The sequence below is a fragment of the Oncorhynchus mykiss genome, chromosome 9 (assembly GCF_057628025.1).
Source record: "Oncorhynchus mykiss isolate SJ-2025 chromosome 9, ASM5762802v1, whole genome shotgun sequence".
NCBI lineage: Eukaryota > Metazoa > Chordata > Actinopteri > Salmoniformes > Salmonidae > Oncorhynchus > Oncorhynchus mykiss.
In genome coordinates this window covers 80966909-80987398 of record NC_143030.1, presented here as the reverse complement: position 1 = coordinate 80987398, position 20490 = coordinate 80966909, and the positions used below count along the sequence as shown (strand labels likewise).

The 20490-nt window shown below is 40.4% G+C and overlaps 1 protein-coding gene across 4 annotated transcripts in view; it reads right to left on the bottom strand.

The window, feature by feature from the left end:
* The window catches only part of cacna1fb (calcium voltage-gated channel subunit alpha1 Fb), a 204660-nt gene that overhangs the window by 90230 nt on the left and 93940 nt on the right, over window positions 1-20490 (bottom strand). For all 4 annotated transcript variants that reach the window (XM_090185540.1, XM_036989057.2, XM_090185541.1 and 1 more), the window contains exons 20-26: window positions 16477-16585; window positions 15706-15835; window positions 12158-12217; window positions 9205-9311; window positions 6461-6548; window positions 6269-6376; window positions 3-55 (exon numbers count right to left, since the gene is read on the bottom strand). In XM_090185540.1, the coding sequence (XP_090041666.1) occupies window positions 3-55; window positions 6269-6376; window positions 6461-6548; window positions 9205-9311; window positions 12158-12217; window positions 15706-15835; window positions 16477-16585 (655 nt within the window). The remainder of the gene's footprint in view (window positions 1-2; window positions 56-6268; window positions 6377-6460; window positions 6549-9204; window positions 9312-12157; window positions 12218-15705; window positions 15836-16476; window positions 16586-20490) is intronic.

Genomic DNA, 20490 nt, shown 5'->3' with positions numbered 1-20490 from the left:
ACTTGCACTGCTCCGGCGTGTGTTTGGCCTCATCTGTACAGCGGTAGAATTTACCCTGAAATAAAATAACAATTAGATTGTACTATGGTATAGTTGTCACGCCCTGACCTTAGAGAGCATTTTAATGTCTCTATTTGGATTGGTCAGGGTGTGATTTGGGGTGGGCATTCTATGTTTCGTTTTTCTATGATTTTGTATTTCTATGTTTTGGCCGGGTATGGTTCTCATACAGCTGTCTATCGTTGTGTCTGATTGGGAACCATATTTAGGCAGCCCTTTTCTCCTCCTTTCAGGGTGGGAAGTTGTCTTTGTTTGTGGCACATTGCCCTGTTAAGCTTCACGGTTGTTTTGTATTGTTTATTGTTTTTGTCGGCGGCATTTCTTAATTAAAGGAATATGTACGCTCACCACGCTGCCACTTGGTCATTTCCTAATGACGGCCGTGACAAAAGTATGGAGAATAGATTCTAATATGGTATAGTATGGAGAATAGATTCTAATATGGTATAGTATGGAGAATAGATTCTGATATGGTATAGTATGGAGAATAGATTCTAATGTGGTATAGTATGGAGAACAGATTCTAATATGGTATGGAGAATAGATTCTAATATGGTATAGTATGGAGAATAGATTCTAATATGGTATAGTATGGAGAATAGATTCTAATATGGTATAGTATGGAGAATAGATTCTAATATGGTATGCAGAATAGATTATAATGTGGTATAGTATGGAGAACAGATTCTAATATGGTACAGTATGGAGAATAGATTCTAATATGGTATAGTATGGAGAATAGATTCTAATATGGTATAGTATGGAGAATAGATTCTACTATGGTATGCAGAATAGATTCTAATATGGAGAATAGATTCTAATATGGTATAGTATGGAGAATAGATTCTAATGTGGTATAGTATGGAGAATAGATTCTAATATGGTATAGTATGGAGAATAGATTCTAATGTGGTATAGTATGGAGAATAGATTCTAATATGGTATAGTATGCAGAATAGATTCTAATGTGGTATAGTATGGAGAACAGATTCTAATATGGTATGCAGAATAGATTCTGATATGGTATAGTATGGAGAATAGATTCTAATGTGGTATAGTATGGAGAATAGATTCTAATATGGTATGCAGAATAGATTCTGATATGGTATAGTATGGAGAATAGATTCTAATGTGGTATAGTATGGAGAATAGATTCTAATATGGTATAGTATGGAGAACAGATTCTAATATGGTATAGTATGGAGAATAGATTCTAATATGGAGAATAGATTCTAATATGGTATAGTATGGAGAATAGATTCTAATATGGTATGGAGAATAGATTATAATATGGTATAGTATGGAGAATAGATTCTAATGTGGTATAGTATGGAGAATAGATTCTAATATGGTATGCAGAATAGATTCTGATATGGTATAGTATGGAGAATAGATTCTAATGTGGTATAGTATGGAGAATAGATTCTAATATGGTATAGTATGGAGAACAGATTCTAATGTGGTATAGTATGGAGAATAGATTCTAATATGGTATAGTATGGAGAACAGATTCTAATGTGGTATAGTATGGATAATAGATTCTAATGTGGTATAGTATGGAGAACAGATTCTAATATGGTATAGTATGGAGAACAGATTCTAATATGGTATAGTATGGAGAATAGATTCTAATATGGAGAATAGATTCTAATATGGTATAGTATGGAGAATAGATTCTAATATGGTATGGAGAATAGATTATAATATGGAGAATAGATTCTAATGTGGTATAGTATGGAGAATAGATTCTAATATGGTATAGTATGGAGAACAGATTCTAATATGGTATAGTATGGAGAATAGATTCTAATATGGAGAATAGATTCTAATGTGGTATAGTATGGAGATTAGATTCTAATATGGTATAGTATGGAGAATAGATTCTAATATGGTATAGTATGGAGAATAGATTCTAATATGGTATGCAGAATAGATTCTGATATGGTATAGTATGGAGAATAGATTCTAATGTGGTATAGTATGGAGAATAGATTCTAATATGGTATAGTATGGAGAACAGATTCTAATATGGAGAATAGATTCTAATATGGTATAGTATGGAGAATAGATTCTAATATGGTATGGAGAATAGATTATAATATGGAGAATAGATTCTAATGTGGTATAGTATGGAGAACAGATTCTAATATGGTATAGTATGGAGAACAGATTCTAATATGGTATAGTATGGAGAATAGATTCTAATATGGAGAATAGATTCTAATATGGTATAGTATGGAGAATAGATTCTAATATGGTATGGAGAATAGATTATAATATGGAGAATAGATTCTAATGAGGTATAGTATGGAGAACAGATTCTAATATGGTATAGTATGGAGAATAGATTCTAATATGGAGAATAGATTCTAATATGGTATAGTATGGAGAATAGATTCTAATATGGTATAGTATGGAGAATAGATTCTAATATGGAGAACAGATTCTAATATGGTATAGTATGGAGAATAGATTCTAATATGGAGAATAGATTCTAATATGGTATAGTATGGAGAATAGATTCTAATATGGTATGGAGAATATATTATAATATGGAGAATAGATTCTAATATGGAGAATAGATTCTAATATGGAGAATAGATTCTAATATGGTATAGTATGGAGAATATATTCTAATATGGTATGGAGAATAGATTATAATATGGAGAATAGATTCTAATGAGGTATAGTATGGAGAACAGATTCTAATATGGTATAGTATGGAGAATAGATTCTAATATGGAGAATAGATTCTAATATGGTATAGTATGGAGAATAGATTCTAATATGGTATAGTATGGAGAATAGATTCTAATATGGAGAATAGATTCTAATATGGTATAGTATGGAGAATAGATTCTAATATGGTATGGAGAATAGATTCTAATATGGAGAATAGATTCTAATATGGAGAATAGATTCTAATATGGAGAATAGATTCTAATATGGTATAGTATGGAGAATATATTATAATATGGTATGGAGAATATATTATAATATGGAGAATAGATTCTAATATGGAGAATAGATTCTAATATGGAGAATAGATTCTAATATGGTATAGTATGGAGAATATATTATAATATGGAGAATAGATTCTAATATGGTATAGTATGGAGAATAGATTCTAATATGGTATAGTATGGAGAATAGATTCTAATATGGTATAGTATGGAGAATAGATTCTAATATGGTATAGTATGGAGAATAGATTATAATATGGAGAATAGATTCTAATATGGTATAGTATGGAGAATAGATTCTAATATGGTATAGTATGGAGAATAGATTCTAATATGGTATAGTATGGAGAATATATTATAATATGGAGAATAGATTCTAATATGGAGAATAGATTCTAATATGGAGAATAGATTCTAATATGGAGAATAGATTCTAATATGGTATAGTATGGAGAATAGATTCTAATATGGTATAGTATGGAGAATAGATTCTAATATGGTATAGTATGGAGAATAGATTCTAATATGGTATAGTATGGAGAATAGATTCTAATATGGTATAGTATGGAGAATATATTATAATATGGAGAATAGATTCTAATATGGAGAATAGATTCTAATATGGAGAATAGATTCTAATATGGAGAATAGATTCTAATATGGTATAGTATGGAGAATAGATTCTAATATGGTATAGTATGGAGAATAGATTCTAATATGGTATAGTATGGAGAATAGATTCTAATATGGTATAGTATGGAGAATAGATTCTAATATGGTATAGTATGGAGAATAGATTCTAATATGGTATAGTATGGAGAATAGATTCTAATATGGTATAGTATGGAGAATATATTATAATATGGAGAATAGATTCTAATATGGAGAATAGATTCTAATATGGAGAATAGATTCTAATATGGTATAGTATGGAGAATAGATTCTAATATGGTATAGTATGGAGAATAGATTCTAATATGGTATAGTATGGAGAATATATTATAATATGGAGAATAGATTCTAATATGGAGAATAGATTCTAATATGGTATAGTATGGAGAATAGATTCTAATATGGTATAGTATGGAGAATAGATTCTAATATGGAGAACAGATTCTAATATGGTATAGTATGGAGAACAGATTCTAATATGGTATAGTATGGAGAATAGATTCTAATATGGTATAGTATGGAGAATAGATTCTAATATGGAGAATAGATTCTAATATGGAGAATAGATTCTAATATGGTATAGTATGGAGAACAGATTCTAATATGGTATAGTATGGAGAATAGATTCTAATATGGAGAATAGATTCTAATATGGTATAGTATGGAGAACAGATTCTAATATGGTATAGTATGGAGAATAGATTCTAATATGGAGAATAGATTCTAATATGGTATAGTATGGAGAATAGATTATAATATGGTATAGTATGGAGAATAGATTCTAATATGGAGAATAGATTCTAATATGGAGAATAGATTCTAATATGGAGAATAGATTCTAATATGGTATAGTATGGAGAATAGATTCTAATATGGTATAGTATGGAGAATAGATTCTAATATGGAGAATAGATTCTAATATGGAGAATAGATTCTAATATGGAGAATAGATTCTAATATGGTATAGTATGGAGAATAGATTCTAATATGGTATGGAGAATAGATTCTGATATGGTATAGTATGGAGAACAGATTCTAATATGGTATAGTATGGAGAATAGATTCTAATATGGAGAATAGATTCTAATGTGGTATAGTATGGAGAACAGATTCTAATATGGTATAGTATGGAGAATAGATTCTAATATGGTATAATATGGAGAATAGATTCTAATATGGAGAATAGATTCTAATGTGGTATAGTATGGAGAACAGATTCTAATATGGTATAGTATGGAGAATAGATTCTGATATGGTATAGTATGGAGAATAGATTCTGATATGGTATAGTATGGAGAATAGATTCTAATGTGGTATAGTATGGAGAATAGATTCTAATATGGTATAGTATGGAGAATAGATTCTAATGTGGTATAGTATGGAGAATAGATTCTAATGTGGTATAGTATGGAGAATAGATTCTAATATGGTATAGTATGGAGAATAGATTCTAATATGGTATAGTATGGAGAATAGATTCTAATATGGTATAGTATGGAGAATAGAATAGTACAGTACATATTACCTTGAAGAGTTAGACTCTCAGTACAGTACAGTACATATTACCTTGAAGAGTTAGACTCTCAGTACAGTACATATTACCTTGTAGAGTTAGACTCTCAGTACAGTACATATTACCTTGAAGAGTTAGACTCTCAGTACATTACATATTACCTTGAAGAGTTAGACTCACAGTACATTACATATTACCTTGAAGAGTTAGACTCTCAGTACATTACATATTACCTTGAAGAGTTAGACTCTCAGTACATTACAGTACATATTACCTTGAAGAGTTAGACTCACAGTACATTACATATTACCTTGAAGAGATAGACTCTCAGTACAGTACATATTATCTTGAAGAGATAGACTCTCAGTACAGTACATATTACCTTGTAGAGTTAGACTCTCAGTACAGTACATATTACCTTGAAGAGCTACTCTCAGTACAGTACATATTACCTTGAAGAGTTAGACTCTCAGTACAGTACATATTACCTTGGAGTGTTAGACTCTCAGTACAGTACAGTACATATTACCTTGAAGAGTTAGACTATCAGTACAGTACACGTTACCTTGAGTTAGACTCTCAGTACAGTACACGTTACCTTGGAGAGTTAGACTCTCAGTACAGTACATATTACCTTGATGAGTTAGACTCTCAGTACAGTACAGTACATATTACCTTGAAGAGTTAGACTCTCAGTACAGTACATATTACCTTGAAGAGTTAGACTCTCAGTACAGTACATATTACCTTGATGAGTTAGACTCTCAGTACAGTACAGTACATATTACCTTGATGAGTTAGACTCTCAGTACAGTACAGTACATATTACCTTGAAGAGTTAGACTCTCAGTACAGTACAGTACATATTACCTTGAAGAGTTAGACTCTCAGTACAGTACATATTACCTTGGAGAGTTAGACTCTCAGTACAGTACATATTACCTTGATGAGTTAGACTCTCAGTACAGTACAGTACATATTACCTTGAAGAGATAGACTCTCAGTACAGTACAGTACATATTACCTTGAAGAGATAGACTCTCAGTACATTACACGTTACCTTGAAGAGCTGGACTCCGATGCAGGCGAACATGAACTGTAGTAGAGTAGTGACGATCATGATGTTACCGATGGTCTTGATCGCTACGAACACACACTGGACCACATGCTGAATGGACAGAACACACAGTTGTTAGGCAGGTCAACAAACAAGTACACAACCACACACACACACACACGCAACCACCCTTACCTTCAGTCCTTTGGCTCTGTTGATGGCTCGTAGAGGCCTGAGTACTCTGAGTACCCTGAGAATCTTGACCACAGAGATGGCACTCGAACTGGGAGAGAAAGAGAGAAACAGGGAGAGAGAGAGAGAGAGAGAACAGGGAGAGAGAGCAAGAGAGTCACATAAGGTTATCCTCCTTTAGAACAGGTAGTACTGATTTCAGAACAGGTAGGTGTACTGATTTCAGAACAGGTAGGAGCACTGAGTTCAGAACAGGTAGGAGTACTGATTTCAGAACAGGTAGGAGCACTGAGTTCAGAACAGGTAGGAGTACTGATTTCAGAACAGGTAGGAGTACTGATTTCAGAACAGGTAGGAGTACTGATTTCAGAACAGGTGGGAGTACTGATTTCAGAACAGGTAGGGTTACTGATTTCAGAACAGGTAGGAGGACTGATTTCAGAACAGGTAGGAGGACTGATTTCAGAACAGGTAGGAGTACTGATTTCAGAACAGGTAGGAGTACTGATTTCAGAACAGGTAGGAGTACTGATTTCAGAACAGGTAGGAGTACTGATTTCAGAACAGGTAGGAGTACTGATTTCAGAACAGGTGGGAGTACTGATTTCAGAACAGGTAGTAGTACTGATTTCAGAACAGGTAGTAGTACTGATTTCAGAACAGGTAGTAGTACTGATTTCAGGACAGGTAGAAGAACTGATGTGGTTCTTCACTCAGATAGCTGGTGTGTTCTACAGCCTTTATCAGCAGTTGATACAATAACAAAACTTTCTCCGGTTTCAGTAAAAAGCTGAGGGATGAGGCTGGAGAGATTATAAAAACTCTCAAATTCATAGACAGTGGAAATATCACATTTACATATGTATTTAGATCCTTTACTCAGTACTTTCCTATTCCCTCTAATTCTCTCCTTCTCTCTTTCTTTCTCTCTCTCGGAGGACCTGAGCCCTAGGACCATACCCCAGCACTACCTGACATGATGACTCCTTGCTGTCCCCAGTCCACCTGGCCGTGCTGCTGCTCCAGTTTCAACTGACCTGAGCTCTAGGACCATGCCCCAGGACTACCTGACATGATGACTCCTTGCTGTCCCCAGTCCACCTGACCGTGCTGCTGCTCCAGTTTCAACTGTTCTGCCTTATTAATATTGAACCATGCTGGTCATTTATGAACATTTGAACATCTTGGCCATGTTCTGTTATAATCTCCACCCGGCACAGCCAGAAGAGGACTGGCCACCCCACATAGCCTGGTTCCTCTCTAGGTTTCTTCCCAGGTTTTGGCCTTTCTAGGGAGTTTTTCCTAGCCACCGTGCTTCTACACCTGCATTGCTTGCTGTTTGGGGTTTTAGGCTGGGTTTCTGTACAGCACTTTGAGATATCATCTGATGTAAGAAGGGCTTTATAAATACATTGGATTTGATTTACTTTGTTGAATCACCTTTGGTAGCGATTACAGCCTCGAGTCTTCTTCAGTATGACTCTACCAGCTTGGTACACCTGTACATTCTGCGTATAGCCCCAGATCGAGGGAGATTATCAGTGGTCTTGTATGTCTTCCATTTCATAATAATTGCTCCCACAGTTGATTTCTTCAAACCAAGCTGCTTACCTATTGCAGATTCAGTCTCCCCAGCCTTGGGCAGGTCTACAATTTTGTTTCTGGTGTCCTTTGACAGCTTTTTGGTCTTGGCCATAGTGGAGTTTGGAGTGTGACTGTTTGAGGTTGTGGACAGGTGTCTTTTATACTGATAACAAGTTCAAACAGGTGCCATTAATACAGGTAAGGTGTGGAGGACAGAGGAGCCTCTTAAAGAAGAAGTTACAGATCTGTGAGAGCCAGAAATCTTGCTTGTTTGTAGGTGACCAAATACTTACTTTCCACCATAATTTGCAAATAAATTCATTAAAAATCCTACAATGTGATTTTCTGGAATTTTTTCCTCTCATTTTGTCTGTCATAGTTGAAGTGTACAAAAATAAGTAAAAAAATTACAGGCCTCTCTCATCTTTTTAAGTGGGAGAACTTGCACAATTGGTGGCTGACTAAATACTTTTTTCCCCCCCACTGTAGATGTAGTATTTCAGTTGTTTTATTTGAAAACATTTGCTTTGCCATTATGGGGTATTATGTGTAGATTGATGACAGAAAAAAAGGATATATTCATTTTAGAATAAGGCTGTAAAGTAACAAAATGTAGAAAAGGTGAAGGGGGCTGACTACTTTCTGAATGCACTGTATGTATGACCAGAACATACGGCCGTGGTAATGGTACTCAGTGCTTATACAGTGGACATGCTAGGCTAAGGCTATGATGCCTAACGTTGTATACAGTGGCCATGCTAGGCTAAGGCTATGATGCCTAACGTTGTATACAGTGGACATGCTAGGCTAAGGCTATGATGCCTAACGTTGTATACAGTGGACATGCTAGGCTAAGGCTATGATGCCTAACGTTGTATACAGTGGACATGCTAGGCTAAGGCTATGATGCCTAACGTTGTATACAGTGGACATGCTAGGCTAAGGCTATGATGCCTAACGTTGTATACAGTGGACATGCTAGGCTAAGGCTATGATGCCTAACGTTGTATACAGTGGACATGCTAGGCTAAGGCTATGATGCCTAACGTTGTATACAGTGGACATGCTAGGCTAAGGCTATGATGCCTAACGTTGTATACAGTGGACATGCTAGGCTAAGGCTATGATGCCTAACGTTGTACAGAAGTTTAATTGAGACTCACTGTAGGAAGAAGGAGATCAGAGACACAGAAACCACCAGGAGATCCAACAGATTGAACCAGTTCCTACAGAATGAACCTTGGTGGAGGAACGCTCCATGAACCGTCATCTAGAAGAGGAGGAGGAGGAAGAGGAGGTGGGGGAGGAGGAGGATAAACAGGAGGAGGAGGAAGATGAGGCGGAGGAGGAGGGTGAGGAGGAGGAGGAAGATGACGAGGAGGAGGAGGGGGAGGAGGAGGTGGAGGAAGATGATGAGGAGGAGGTGGAGGGGGAGGAGGAGGAAGAGTAGGAGGAGCAGGAGGGGGAGGAGGAAGAGGAGGATGAGGAGGGGAGGAGGAGGATAAGCAGGAGGTGGGGGAGTAGGAGCAGGAGGAGGATGAGTTGGAGGAGGATGAGGATGAGGAGGAGGTGGATGAGGAGGAGGAGGAGGTGGAGGGGGAGGAGGTGGAGGATGAGTAGGAGGAGGGGAGGAGGATAAACAGGAGGTGGGGGAGGAGGAGGAGGAGGAGGATGAGGTGGAAGAGAAGGAGGTGGAGGTGGAGGAGGTGGAGGATGAGGAGGAGGCGGTGGATGAGGATGAGGAGGAGGTGGAGGAGGTAGAGGAGGAGGTGGAGGATGAGGAGGTGGGGGAGGAGGAGAGGGGGGCGGAGGAGGAGGAGGGGGAGAGGGGAAGAGGAGGAAAGAGGAGGAAAGGGGGTAGGAAGAGGAAAAAAGAGAACAGGAGTGTTAGGACAGGGAACATAATAAAATGAGAACTTAGTGGTGATGTGGTAGTGCACTACTTTAGACCAGAGCCCTATTCCCTATATAGTGCACTACTTTAGACCAGAGCCCTATTCCCTATATAGTGCACTACTTTAGACCAGAGCCCTAATGCACCCTATTCCATATATAGTGCACTACTTTAGACCAGAGCCCTATTGCACCCTATTCCCTATATAGTGCACTACTTTATACCAGAGCCCTATGGCATCCTATTCCCTATATAGTGCACTACTTTAGACCAGAGCCCTATGGCACCCTATTCAGTGCACTACTTTATACCAGAGCCCTATGGCATCCTATTCCCTATATATAGTGCACTACTTTAGACCAGAGCCCTATTCCCTATATAGTGCACTACTTTATACCAGAGCCTTATAGCACCCTATTCCCTATATTTATTTATTTTAACCATTTATAAGAACAAATTCTTATTTTCAATGACGGCCTAGGAACAGTGGGTTAACTGCCTGTTCAGGGGCAGAACAACAGATTTGTACCTTGTCAGCTCGGGGGTTTGAACTTGCAACCTTGCTGTTACTGGTCTAACGCTCTAACCACTAGGCTACCCTGCCGCCCTATATAGTGCACTACTTTAGACCAGAGCCCTATGGCACCCTATTTCCTATATAGTGCACTACTTTAGACCAGAGCCCTATGGCACCCTATTCCCTATATAGTGCACTACTTTAGACCAGAGCCCTATGGCACCCTATTCCCTATATATAGTGCACTACTTTAGACCAGAGCCCTATGGCACCCTATTCCCTATTTATAGTGCACTACTTTAGACCAGAGCGCTATGGCACCCTATTCCCTATATAGTGCACTACTTTAGACCAGAGCCCTATGGCATCCTATTCCCTATATATAGTGCACTACTTTAGACCAGAGCCTTATGGCACCCTATTCCCTATATAGTGCACTACTTTAGACCAGAGCCCTATGGCACCCTATTCCCTATATAGTGCACTACTTTAGACCAGAGCCCTATGGCACCCTATTCCCTATATATAGTGCACTACTTTAGACCAGAGCCCTATTCCCTATATAGTGCACTACTTTAGACCAGAGCCCTATGGCATCCTATTCCCTATATATAGTGCACTACTTTAGACCAGAGCCTATTCCCTATATAGTGCACTACTTTAGACCAGAGCCCTATTCCCTATATAGTGCACTACTTTAGACCAGAGCCCTATTCCCTATATAGTGCACTACTTTAGACCAGAGCCCTATTCCATATATAGTGCACTACTTTAGACCAGAGCCCTATTCCCTATATAGTGCACTACTTTAGACCAGAGCCTTATGGCACCCTATTCCCTATATAGTGCACTACTTTAGACCAGAGCCCTATGGCACCCTATTCCCTATATAAAGTGCACTACTTTAGACCAGAGCCCTATGGCACCCTATTCCCTACATAGTGCACTACTTTAGACCAGAGCCTTATGGCACCCTATTCCCTATATAGTGCACTACTTTAGACCAGAGCCTTATGGCACCCTATTCCCTATATAGTGCACTACTTTAGACCAGAGCCCTATGGCACCCTATTCCCTATATATAGTGCACTACTTTAGACCAGAGCCCTATGGCACCCTATTCCCTATATAGTGCACTACTTTAGACCAGAGCCTTATGGCACCCTATTCCCTATATAGTGCACTACTTTAGACCAGAGCCCTATGGCACCCTATTCCCTATATATAGTGCACTACTTTAGACCAGAGCCCTATGGCACCCTATTCCCTATATAGTGCACTACTTTAGACCAGAGCCCTATGGCACCCTATTCCCTATATAGTGCACTACTTTAGACCAGAGCCTTATGGCACCCTATTCCCTATATAGTGCACTACTTTAGACCAGAGCCCTATGGCACCCTATTCCCTATATAAAGTGCACTACTTTAGACCAGAGCCCTATGGCACCCTATTCCCTACATAGTGCACTACTTTAGACCAGAGCCCTATGGCACCCTATTCCCTATATAGTGCACTACTTTAGACCAGAGCCTTATGACACCCTATTCCCTATATAAAGTGCACGATGGAAGGAATAGGGTGCCATTTGGGATGTGCAGCCACTGTTTCACAGTGCTCCTACTGTACGCTGTGTAGCCTCATATTTCATAACAAATCTATAACACTTCATAGTGACAAACAGTCCCCTTTAATGTTTCATTACCTTCAGTATAATCTCCACGGTGAATATAGAGGTGAAGGCATAGTCTGCATAGCCCAGAACCTGTAGGGTAGAGAGGACACAAAGACAGGGTATCAGGTATATTTTGGAAATTCCAGGAATCAAATGAATAGGATTGAACAATCTGATCATTTACTTTGGTCAAAGAGTCTACACTGTAGGCATCCTGGAAAAGTGCCCACTTCCTCCCTTGAACACACCCCACTACCTTCTCTGCCTCCTTGTGGGGCTGCTGATTGTACTTTACAAGACAGTCTGGAACGCGCCGACTGATTCTCTGATTGTACGCTTCAAGACAGTCTGGAACGCGCCCACTGATTCTCTGATTGTATGTTACAAGACAGTCTGGAACGCGCCCACTGATTCTCTGATTGTACGCTACAAGACAGTCTGGAACGCGCCCACTGGTTCTCTGATTGTACATTACAAGACAGTCTGGAACGCGCCCACTGATTCTCTGATTGTATGTTACAAGACAGTCTGGAACGCGCCCACTGATTCTCTGATTGTACGTTACAAGACAGTCTGGAACGGGCCCACTGGTTCTCTGATTGTACATTACAAGACAGTCTGGAACGCGCCCACTGATTCTCTGATTGTACGTTACAAGACAGTCTGGAACGCGCCCACTGATTCTCTGATTGTACGTTACAAGACAGTCTGGAACGCGCCCACTGATTCTCTGATTGTACGTTACAAGACAGTCTGGAACGCGCCCACTGATTCTCTGATTGTACGTTACAAGACAGTCTGGAACGCGCCCACTGATTCTCTGATTGTACGTTACAAGACAGTCTGGAACGCGCCCACTGGTTCTCTGATTGTACGTTACAAGACAGTCTGGAACGCGTCCACTGATTCTCTGATTGTACGTTACAAGACAGTCTGGAACGCGCCCACTGATTCTCTGATTGTACGTTACAAGACGATCCTTCCTCAGCTGGCTGTAATTGGCACGTCTAGCATGATGACTGAACCAAATGTGCAATCAGGGCAGCTGCTTCTCTCTGTGTGTGTGTGTGTGTGTGTGTGTGTGTGTGTGTGTGTGTGTGTGTGTGTGTGTGTGTGTGTGTGTGTGTGTGTGTGTGTGTGTGTGTGTGTGTGTTGCTCAGGGAGCCTGGTGACTGGTTGTGTGAGGTTAAGTCTGAACCCAGTGTTTCTGTTCTTAGTCAGGGCTGTGTGTTCCTGTAGATCAGAACAAGACTGGACCCAGAGACAACATTTAGCTGTTTTACAGCTAATTTCCTGCAATTGTACAGAGTTATGCCTTGTGCTATCTGAGTGTCTCCCATATTATAACAAAATCAATGGCACAACATTTTTGGATTTTTTTTTCAATAGGCCTAGGCTTCTGAATACAATCTGGGTTGATGATTGTAATTCAACTTTGCCATGGTTTGCTTAGCTAGATGCAGGTAGTTTATAGCCCCTGATTAGGTCTATATCTAATTTCAGATAGCCCACAGTAGCCTAGACAAGATGTCGGATGGATGTAAACTGAACCATTTAGCAGCCTGTTTACTTCAAATTGCCAGACGAATTTATTCAAACAACGTCTGATCACCTGTAACCTAATCCGACTGACTGTTTCCTTCACTCTAATGCATTCTAACAACATCTGATCACCTGTAACCTAATCTGACTGACTGTTTCCTTCACTCTAATGCATTCTAACAACATCTAATCACCTGTAACCTAATCTGACTGACTGTTTCCTTCACTCTAATGCATTCTAACAACATCTGATCACCTGTAACCTAATCTGACTGACTGTTTCCTTCACTCTAATGCATTCTAACAACATCTGATCACCTGTAACCTAATCTGACTGACTGTTTCCTTCACTCTAATGCATTCTAACAACATCTGATCACCTGTAACCTAATCTGACTGACTGTTTCCTTCACTCTAATGCATTCTAACAACTGATCACCTGTAACCTAATCTGACTGACTGTTTCCTTCACTCTAATGCATTCTAACAACATCTGATCACCTGTAACCTAATCTGACTGACTGTTTCCTTCACTCTAATGCATTTTAACATCTGATCACCTGTAACCTAATCTGACTGACTGTTTCCTTCACTCTAATGCATTCTAACAACATCTGATCACCTGTAACCTAATCTGACTGACTGTTTCCTTCACTCTAATGCATTCTAACATCTGATCACCTGTAACCTAATCTGACTGACTGTTTCCTTCACTCTAATGCATTCTAACAACTGATCACCTGTAACCTAATCTGACTGACTGTTTCCTTCACTCTAATGCATTCTAACAACATCTGATCACCTGTAACCTAATCTGACTGACTGTTTCCTTCACTCTAATGCATTCTAACAACTGATCACCTGTAACCTAATCTGACTGACTGTTTCCTTCACTCTAATGCATTCTAACAACTGATCACCTGTAACCTAATCTGACTGACTGTTTCCTTCACTCTAATGCATTCTAACAACATCTGATCACCTGTAGCCTAATCTGACTGACTGTTTCCTTCACTCTAATGCATTCTAACAACATCTGATCACCTGTAACCTAATCTGACTGACTGTTTCCTTCACTCTAATGCATTCTAACAACAGCCGATTGGGAATTGGATAGAGCTGTAACCATGACCACAATTGCTACCAATCCAACTAACTAAACATGGCCATTAATATTTACATAATAACACAAGGCTACAACAACAATACACTGAAATTATAGGCTATTTATTAAATGCGTTTGCACAAATTGATTTGCAATCACTCCAGTGATAGTCATTCCAGCATATTTATTGTATCAAATGGTAGGCTACCGTTGCCCACAATGGCATAGAAATGATTAGGTTGCTTGATGGCCAACACATGCAAATACATCATTCTGCACATTTAATGTTAGTTTCATTGTGAACTTTTCACCGTAACAGAAGCACCCAAGGGGAGTTCCAATCACTTCCATTTAAACATTTCTACTCCCGCAGCGCTTCGAGACACAACTGAGCGCGCGCAAAACCTTCGACACGACTGATACGCTTCCACAAACAAAGTCCACGTTAGAATGCACTTAAAACCACCCGTTTTCAAGAAAACGTATTGTATATAATTCGCTCTAGTGCGCTTGCAGTCTTTAAACGGTTTACCCAGTGCGTTTTGCCACCATTATTTCTTGACGAACATCAGTTCAAGCACATGTAACAGTATAATTTTAGACCGTCCCCTCGCCCATACCCGGGCGCGAACTAGGGACCTTCTGCACACATCAACAGTCACCCTCGAAGCATCGTTACCCATCGCTCCACAAAAGCGGCGGCCCCTGCAGAGCAAGGGGAACCACTACTTCAAGGTCTCAGAGCAAGTGACGTCACTGATTGAAACGCTATTTAGCGCCCACGCTAACTAAGCTAGCCGTTTCACATCCGTTACACACATTCATATTATTTGTGGAGAAAAGGGTCATTGTTCCTAAAGGAGAGTGTAACTTACATTGTTCCTAAAGGAGAGTGTAACTTACATTGTTCCTGAAGGAGTGTGTAACTTACATTGTTCCTGAAGGAGTGTGCTCTGATGGGATCCTCTGCGGCCAAAGAGCAGCTGCTGAGGATGATGAAGACCAGGATGAGATTGCAGAAGATGTGGTGGTGGATCAGGAAGTGGCAACCCCGACGGATCCTGAAGAAGAAACAAACAATAACAATAATAATAATTTGAAGACCTTGATAAGAAACCTTACCGAAGACCTGAAGACGTGTGTTAGCTCCCAAAGATAATGCCTAGGCTTTAGCTCAGTGGGCTAGCACAGTCTCAACTGAAACAGAAGAGCTGGGATCAAACCTAATTGTCTAAATATTACTTTTTTATATTTAAATAAACTTCAGAAAAGGAAAAAATGTCTCTGCTCACTATTCGTCAGATGCACATTTATTTATTTTAGTAGTCCTCTAGTGTAATAGTAGTATTACTATAGTATAATAGTAGTATTACTATAGTATAATAGTAGTATTACTATAGTATAATAGTAGTAGTCCTCTAGTATAATAGTAGTATTACTATAGTATAATAGTAGTAGTCCTCTAGTATAATAGTAGTATTACTATAGTATAATAGTAGTAGCCCACTAGTATAATAGTAGTATTACTATAGTATAATAGTAATATTACTATAGTATAATAATAGTATTACTATAGTATAATAGTAGTATTACTATAGTATAATAGTAGTAGTCCTCTAGTATAATAGGAGTAGTCCTCTAGGATAAACTCAATAAACTCAATAAATCATCGATTAGTTTAGAGTGTTTGTACGAGACTCACGGGTTGGTCTTGCTGAGACAGAAGAAGGCGCTGCCCTCTGGGATTGGTGTAACCTTCTCCTTTGGAGGGAGGATGTCTGCTACGTTCAGCTGGATGCCTACTGCCGCCTCTGAGAAAGAGAAAAACACATAGTCTGTCTGACAAACAGCCACCTGATATCATCCAGTGTTTCCCAAACCTCTCCACCAGAACCTCCAGCCAGTTCCACATATTTTACGTGTTCCAGTCCAAGCTCACCTGATTCATCTGATTCATCTGATACAACTGATTCACCTGATTCAACTGATTCACCTGATTCACATGATCACCTGATTCAACTGATTCACCTGGACACCTGATTCAACCGATTCACCTGGTCACCTGATTCAACTGGTCAACTGGTCAACTAATCACTCATCACTAAGCCCTTGCTATTTGTTACTTTACTCAACGTGCCAAATACAACAGGTGTAGACTTTACCATGAAATGCTTACTTTCTAGCCCTTTCCCAACAATGCAGAGTTCAAAAGCTAGGGCTTCTGAGGAGAAGGTTGGACTGGCTGGGGCTTCTGAGGAGAAGGTTGGACTGGCTGGGGCTTCTGAGGAGAAGGTTGGACTGGCTGGGGCTTCTGAGGAAAAGGTTGGACTGGCTGGGGCTTCTGAGGAGAAGGTTGGACTGGCTTGGGGTTCTGAGGAGAAGGTTGGACTGGCCTGGGGTTCTGAGGAGAATGTTGGACTGGCTTGGGGTTCTGAGGAGAAGGTTGGACTGGCTGGGGCTTCTGAGGAGAAGGTTGGACTGGCTGGGGGTTCTGAGGAGAAGGTTGGACTGGTTGGGAGTTCTGAGGAGAAGGTTGGACTGGCTTGGGGTTCTGAGGAGAAGTTTGGACTGGCTTGGGGTTCTGAGGAGAAGGTTGGACTGGCTGGGGCTTCTGAGGAGAAGCTTGGACTGGCTTGGGGTTCTGAGGAGAAGGTTGGACTGGCTGGGGTTATGAGGAGAAGGTTGGACTGGCTGGGGGTTCTGAGGAGAAGGTTGGACTGGCTGGGGGTTCTGAGGAGAAGGTTGGACTGGCTGGGGCTTCTGAGGAGAAGGTTGGACTGGCTGGGGGTTCTGAGGAGAAGGTTGGACTGGCTGGGGTTCTGAGGAGAAGGTTGGACTGGTTGGGGGTTCTGAGGAGAAGGTTGGACTGGCTAGGGTTCTGAGGAGAAGGTTGGACTGGCTGGGGGTTCTGAGGAGAAGGTTGGACTGGCTGGGGCTTCTGAGGAGAAGGTTGGACTGGCTGGGGGTTCTGAGGAGAAGGTTGGACTGGCTGGGGTTCTGAAGAGAAGGTTGGACTGGTTGGGGGTTCTGAGGAGAAGGTTGGACTGGCTTGGGGTTCTGAAGAGAAGTTTGGACTGGCTTGGGGTTCTGAGGAGAAGGTTGGACTGGCTGGGGCTTCTGAGGAGAAGGTTGGACTGGCTGGGGGTTCTGAGGAGAAAGTTAGACTGGGTTGGGGTTCTGAGGAGAAGGTTGGACTGGCTGGGGGTTCTGAGGAAAGGGTTGGACTGGCTGGGGGTTCTGAGGAAAGGGCTGGACTGGCTGGGGGTTCTGAGGAGAAGGTTGGACTGGCTGGGGGTTCTGAGGAGAAGGTTGGACTGGCTGGGGGTTCTGAGGAGAAGGTTGGACTGGCTGGGGCTTCTGAGGAGAAGGTTGGACCGGCTGGGGGTTCTGAGGAGAAGGTTGGACTGGCTGGGGGTTCTGAGGAGAGTGTTGGACTGGCTGGGGGTTCTGAGGAGAAGGTTGGACTGGCTGGGGGTTCTGAGGAGAAGGTTGGACTGGCTGGGGGTTCTGAGGAGAAGGTTGGACTGGCTGGGGGTTCTGAGGAGAAGGTTGGACTGGCTGGGGGTTCTGAGGAGAAGGTTGGACTGGCTGGGGGTTCTGAGGAGAAGGTTGGACTGGCTGGGGCTTCTGAGGAGAAGGTTGGATTGGCTGGGGCTTCTGAGGAGAAGGTTGGACTGGCTGGGGCTTCTGAGGAGAAGGTTGGACTGGCTGGGGGTTCTGAGGAGAAGGTTGGACTGGCTGGGGCTTCTGAGGAGAAGGTTGGACTGGTTGGGGGTTCTGAGGAGAAGGTTGGACTGGCTGGGGGTTCTGAGGAGAAGGTTGGACTGGTTGGGGGTTCTGAGGAGAAAGTTGGACTGACTGGGGCTTCTGAGGAGAAGGTTGGACTGGCTGGGGGTTCTGAGGAGAGTGTTGGACTGGCTGGGGGTTCTGAGGAGAGTGTTGGACTAACTGGTGCTTCTGAGGAGAAAGTTGGACTGGCTGGGGGTTCTGAGGAGAAGGTTGGACTGGTTGGGGGTTCTGAGGAGAAGGTTGGACTGGCTGGGGGTTCTGAGGAGAAGGTTGGACTGGTTGGGGGTTCTGAGGAGAAGGTTGGACTGGCTGGGGGTTCTGAGGAGAGGGTTGAGGAAACACTGATCTGAGGAACATTCAGTTTGATCTAAATGACTGAGTCACTGGGTCGGGGTGTTACGAGTGTGACTGGTGTAATCACACTGTGTCTCTCTATTTAACTCTATTTCCATCCATCTTAAAAAATAATGATGCCCTTCCCGAATGATGCCCTTCCCGAATGATTACGTTGAATCAACGAACTGGTTGATTCAACGTAATTTATCAATGTATTGTGACATGGAATCTACTTGGAAAATACATTATATTTGCAAAAATGTATCAATGTAACATGTGGTTAATTCACATCTCAATCAAAAGTTAAAGAATCGGACTAAATCAAATGAAACTATATTTACATTTATTTAAATTTAAAGTCTGATTTAATTTGATTTAGTCCTAATTCTTTAACTTTTGATTGAGACTTGAATGAACCACATTTTATGCTTTTTGTTTGAGATGAAGACGTGAATCCAACAATATCAATAATACATTTTTTTAGGGCACATTTTGATGTTACTGCAGCTATAAATGTCTTCTGTAATCACGGAAAGTGTGCATGTTCAAGATAGCTTGCAAAGGTTACAGGTCTGTGGAGATCTTCAGCATTACTATAACAATCTGAAGAATCTCCAACAGCATTGATCACTTACACCGTGTACTTTTAATGTAATCTCATCTGTAATCCAGGTCATTTGGTTTTGCTATTAGATGAAGCACAGTGATAACACATCAAGTTGTTGTATAAATACAAAATATCTGACATTGTATTCCCATTTGAATGTTGTTGTGATTTTAGATGGTTGAAAGCATATTGATAGACCTGGAAATGGCTGCCGTTTTACGCGCTACAATTTTTTTTGTTTGCTATTTATTTTTGTATGTTTTTTGTATTTTATTTTGTACATAATGTTGCTACCGTCTCCTATGACCAAAAAGAGTTTCTGGATATCAGAACAAAGATGACTTATCTTGAACTGGATGGTAGTGTTTACTGTTTCCCCGACAACAGGGCCAAATCCCCGTCATTTGCGTAAAGAGGTCGGGGTGCCTTGTGAGAATTCGTCAGCTAGTGGGTAAACCACTGTCAAGGAGGTGTGTAAACAAAACTCCTCAATTTTTTAAAATATTTATCTTATCTTGGGTTATGGGGGAGACAAAATACTGATACCTACATATAAAACCTTTTTGCTTGACCCAAGTAGGAACTGTTCACATTGGAATTTTCTTGGTCACAATCTTAAACTAGGGGGCACTATTTTCATTTTTGGAAAAATAACATTCCCAAAGTAAACGGGATATTTTGTCAGGACAAGATGCTAGAATATGCATATAATTTATAGCTTAGGATAGAAAACACTCTAAAGTTTCCAAAACTGTAAAAATATTGTCTATGAGTATAACAGAACTGATATTGCAGGTGAAAGCCTAAGAAAAATCCAATCAGGAAGGGACTCTTATTTAGAAAGCTCTGCGTTCCTATGTGTCCCTATTGAGAGGTGAATGGGATATCAACCAGATTCCTTTTTCTATGGCTTCCCTAATGTGTCTAGTGTCACAATACATGTAAGTACTGCCAGTTAATATTTAAAAGGAATGGCATTGTTTG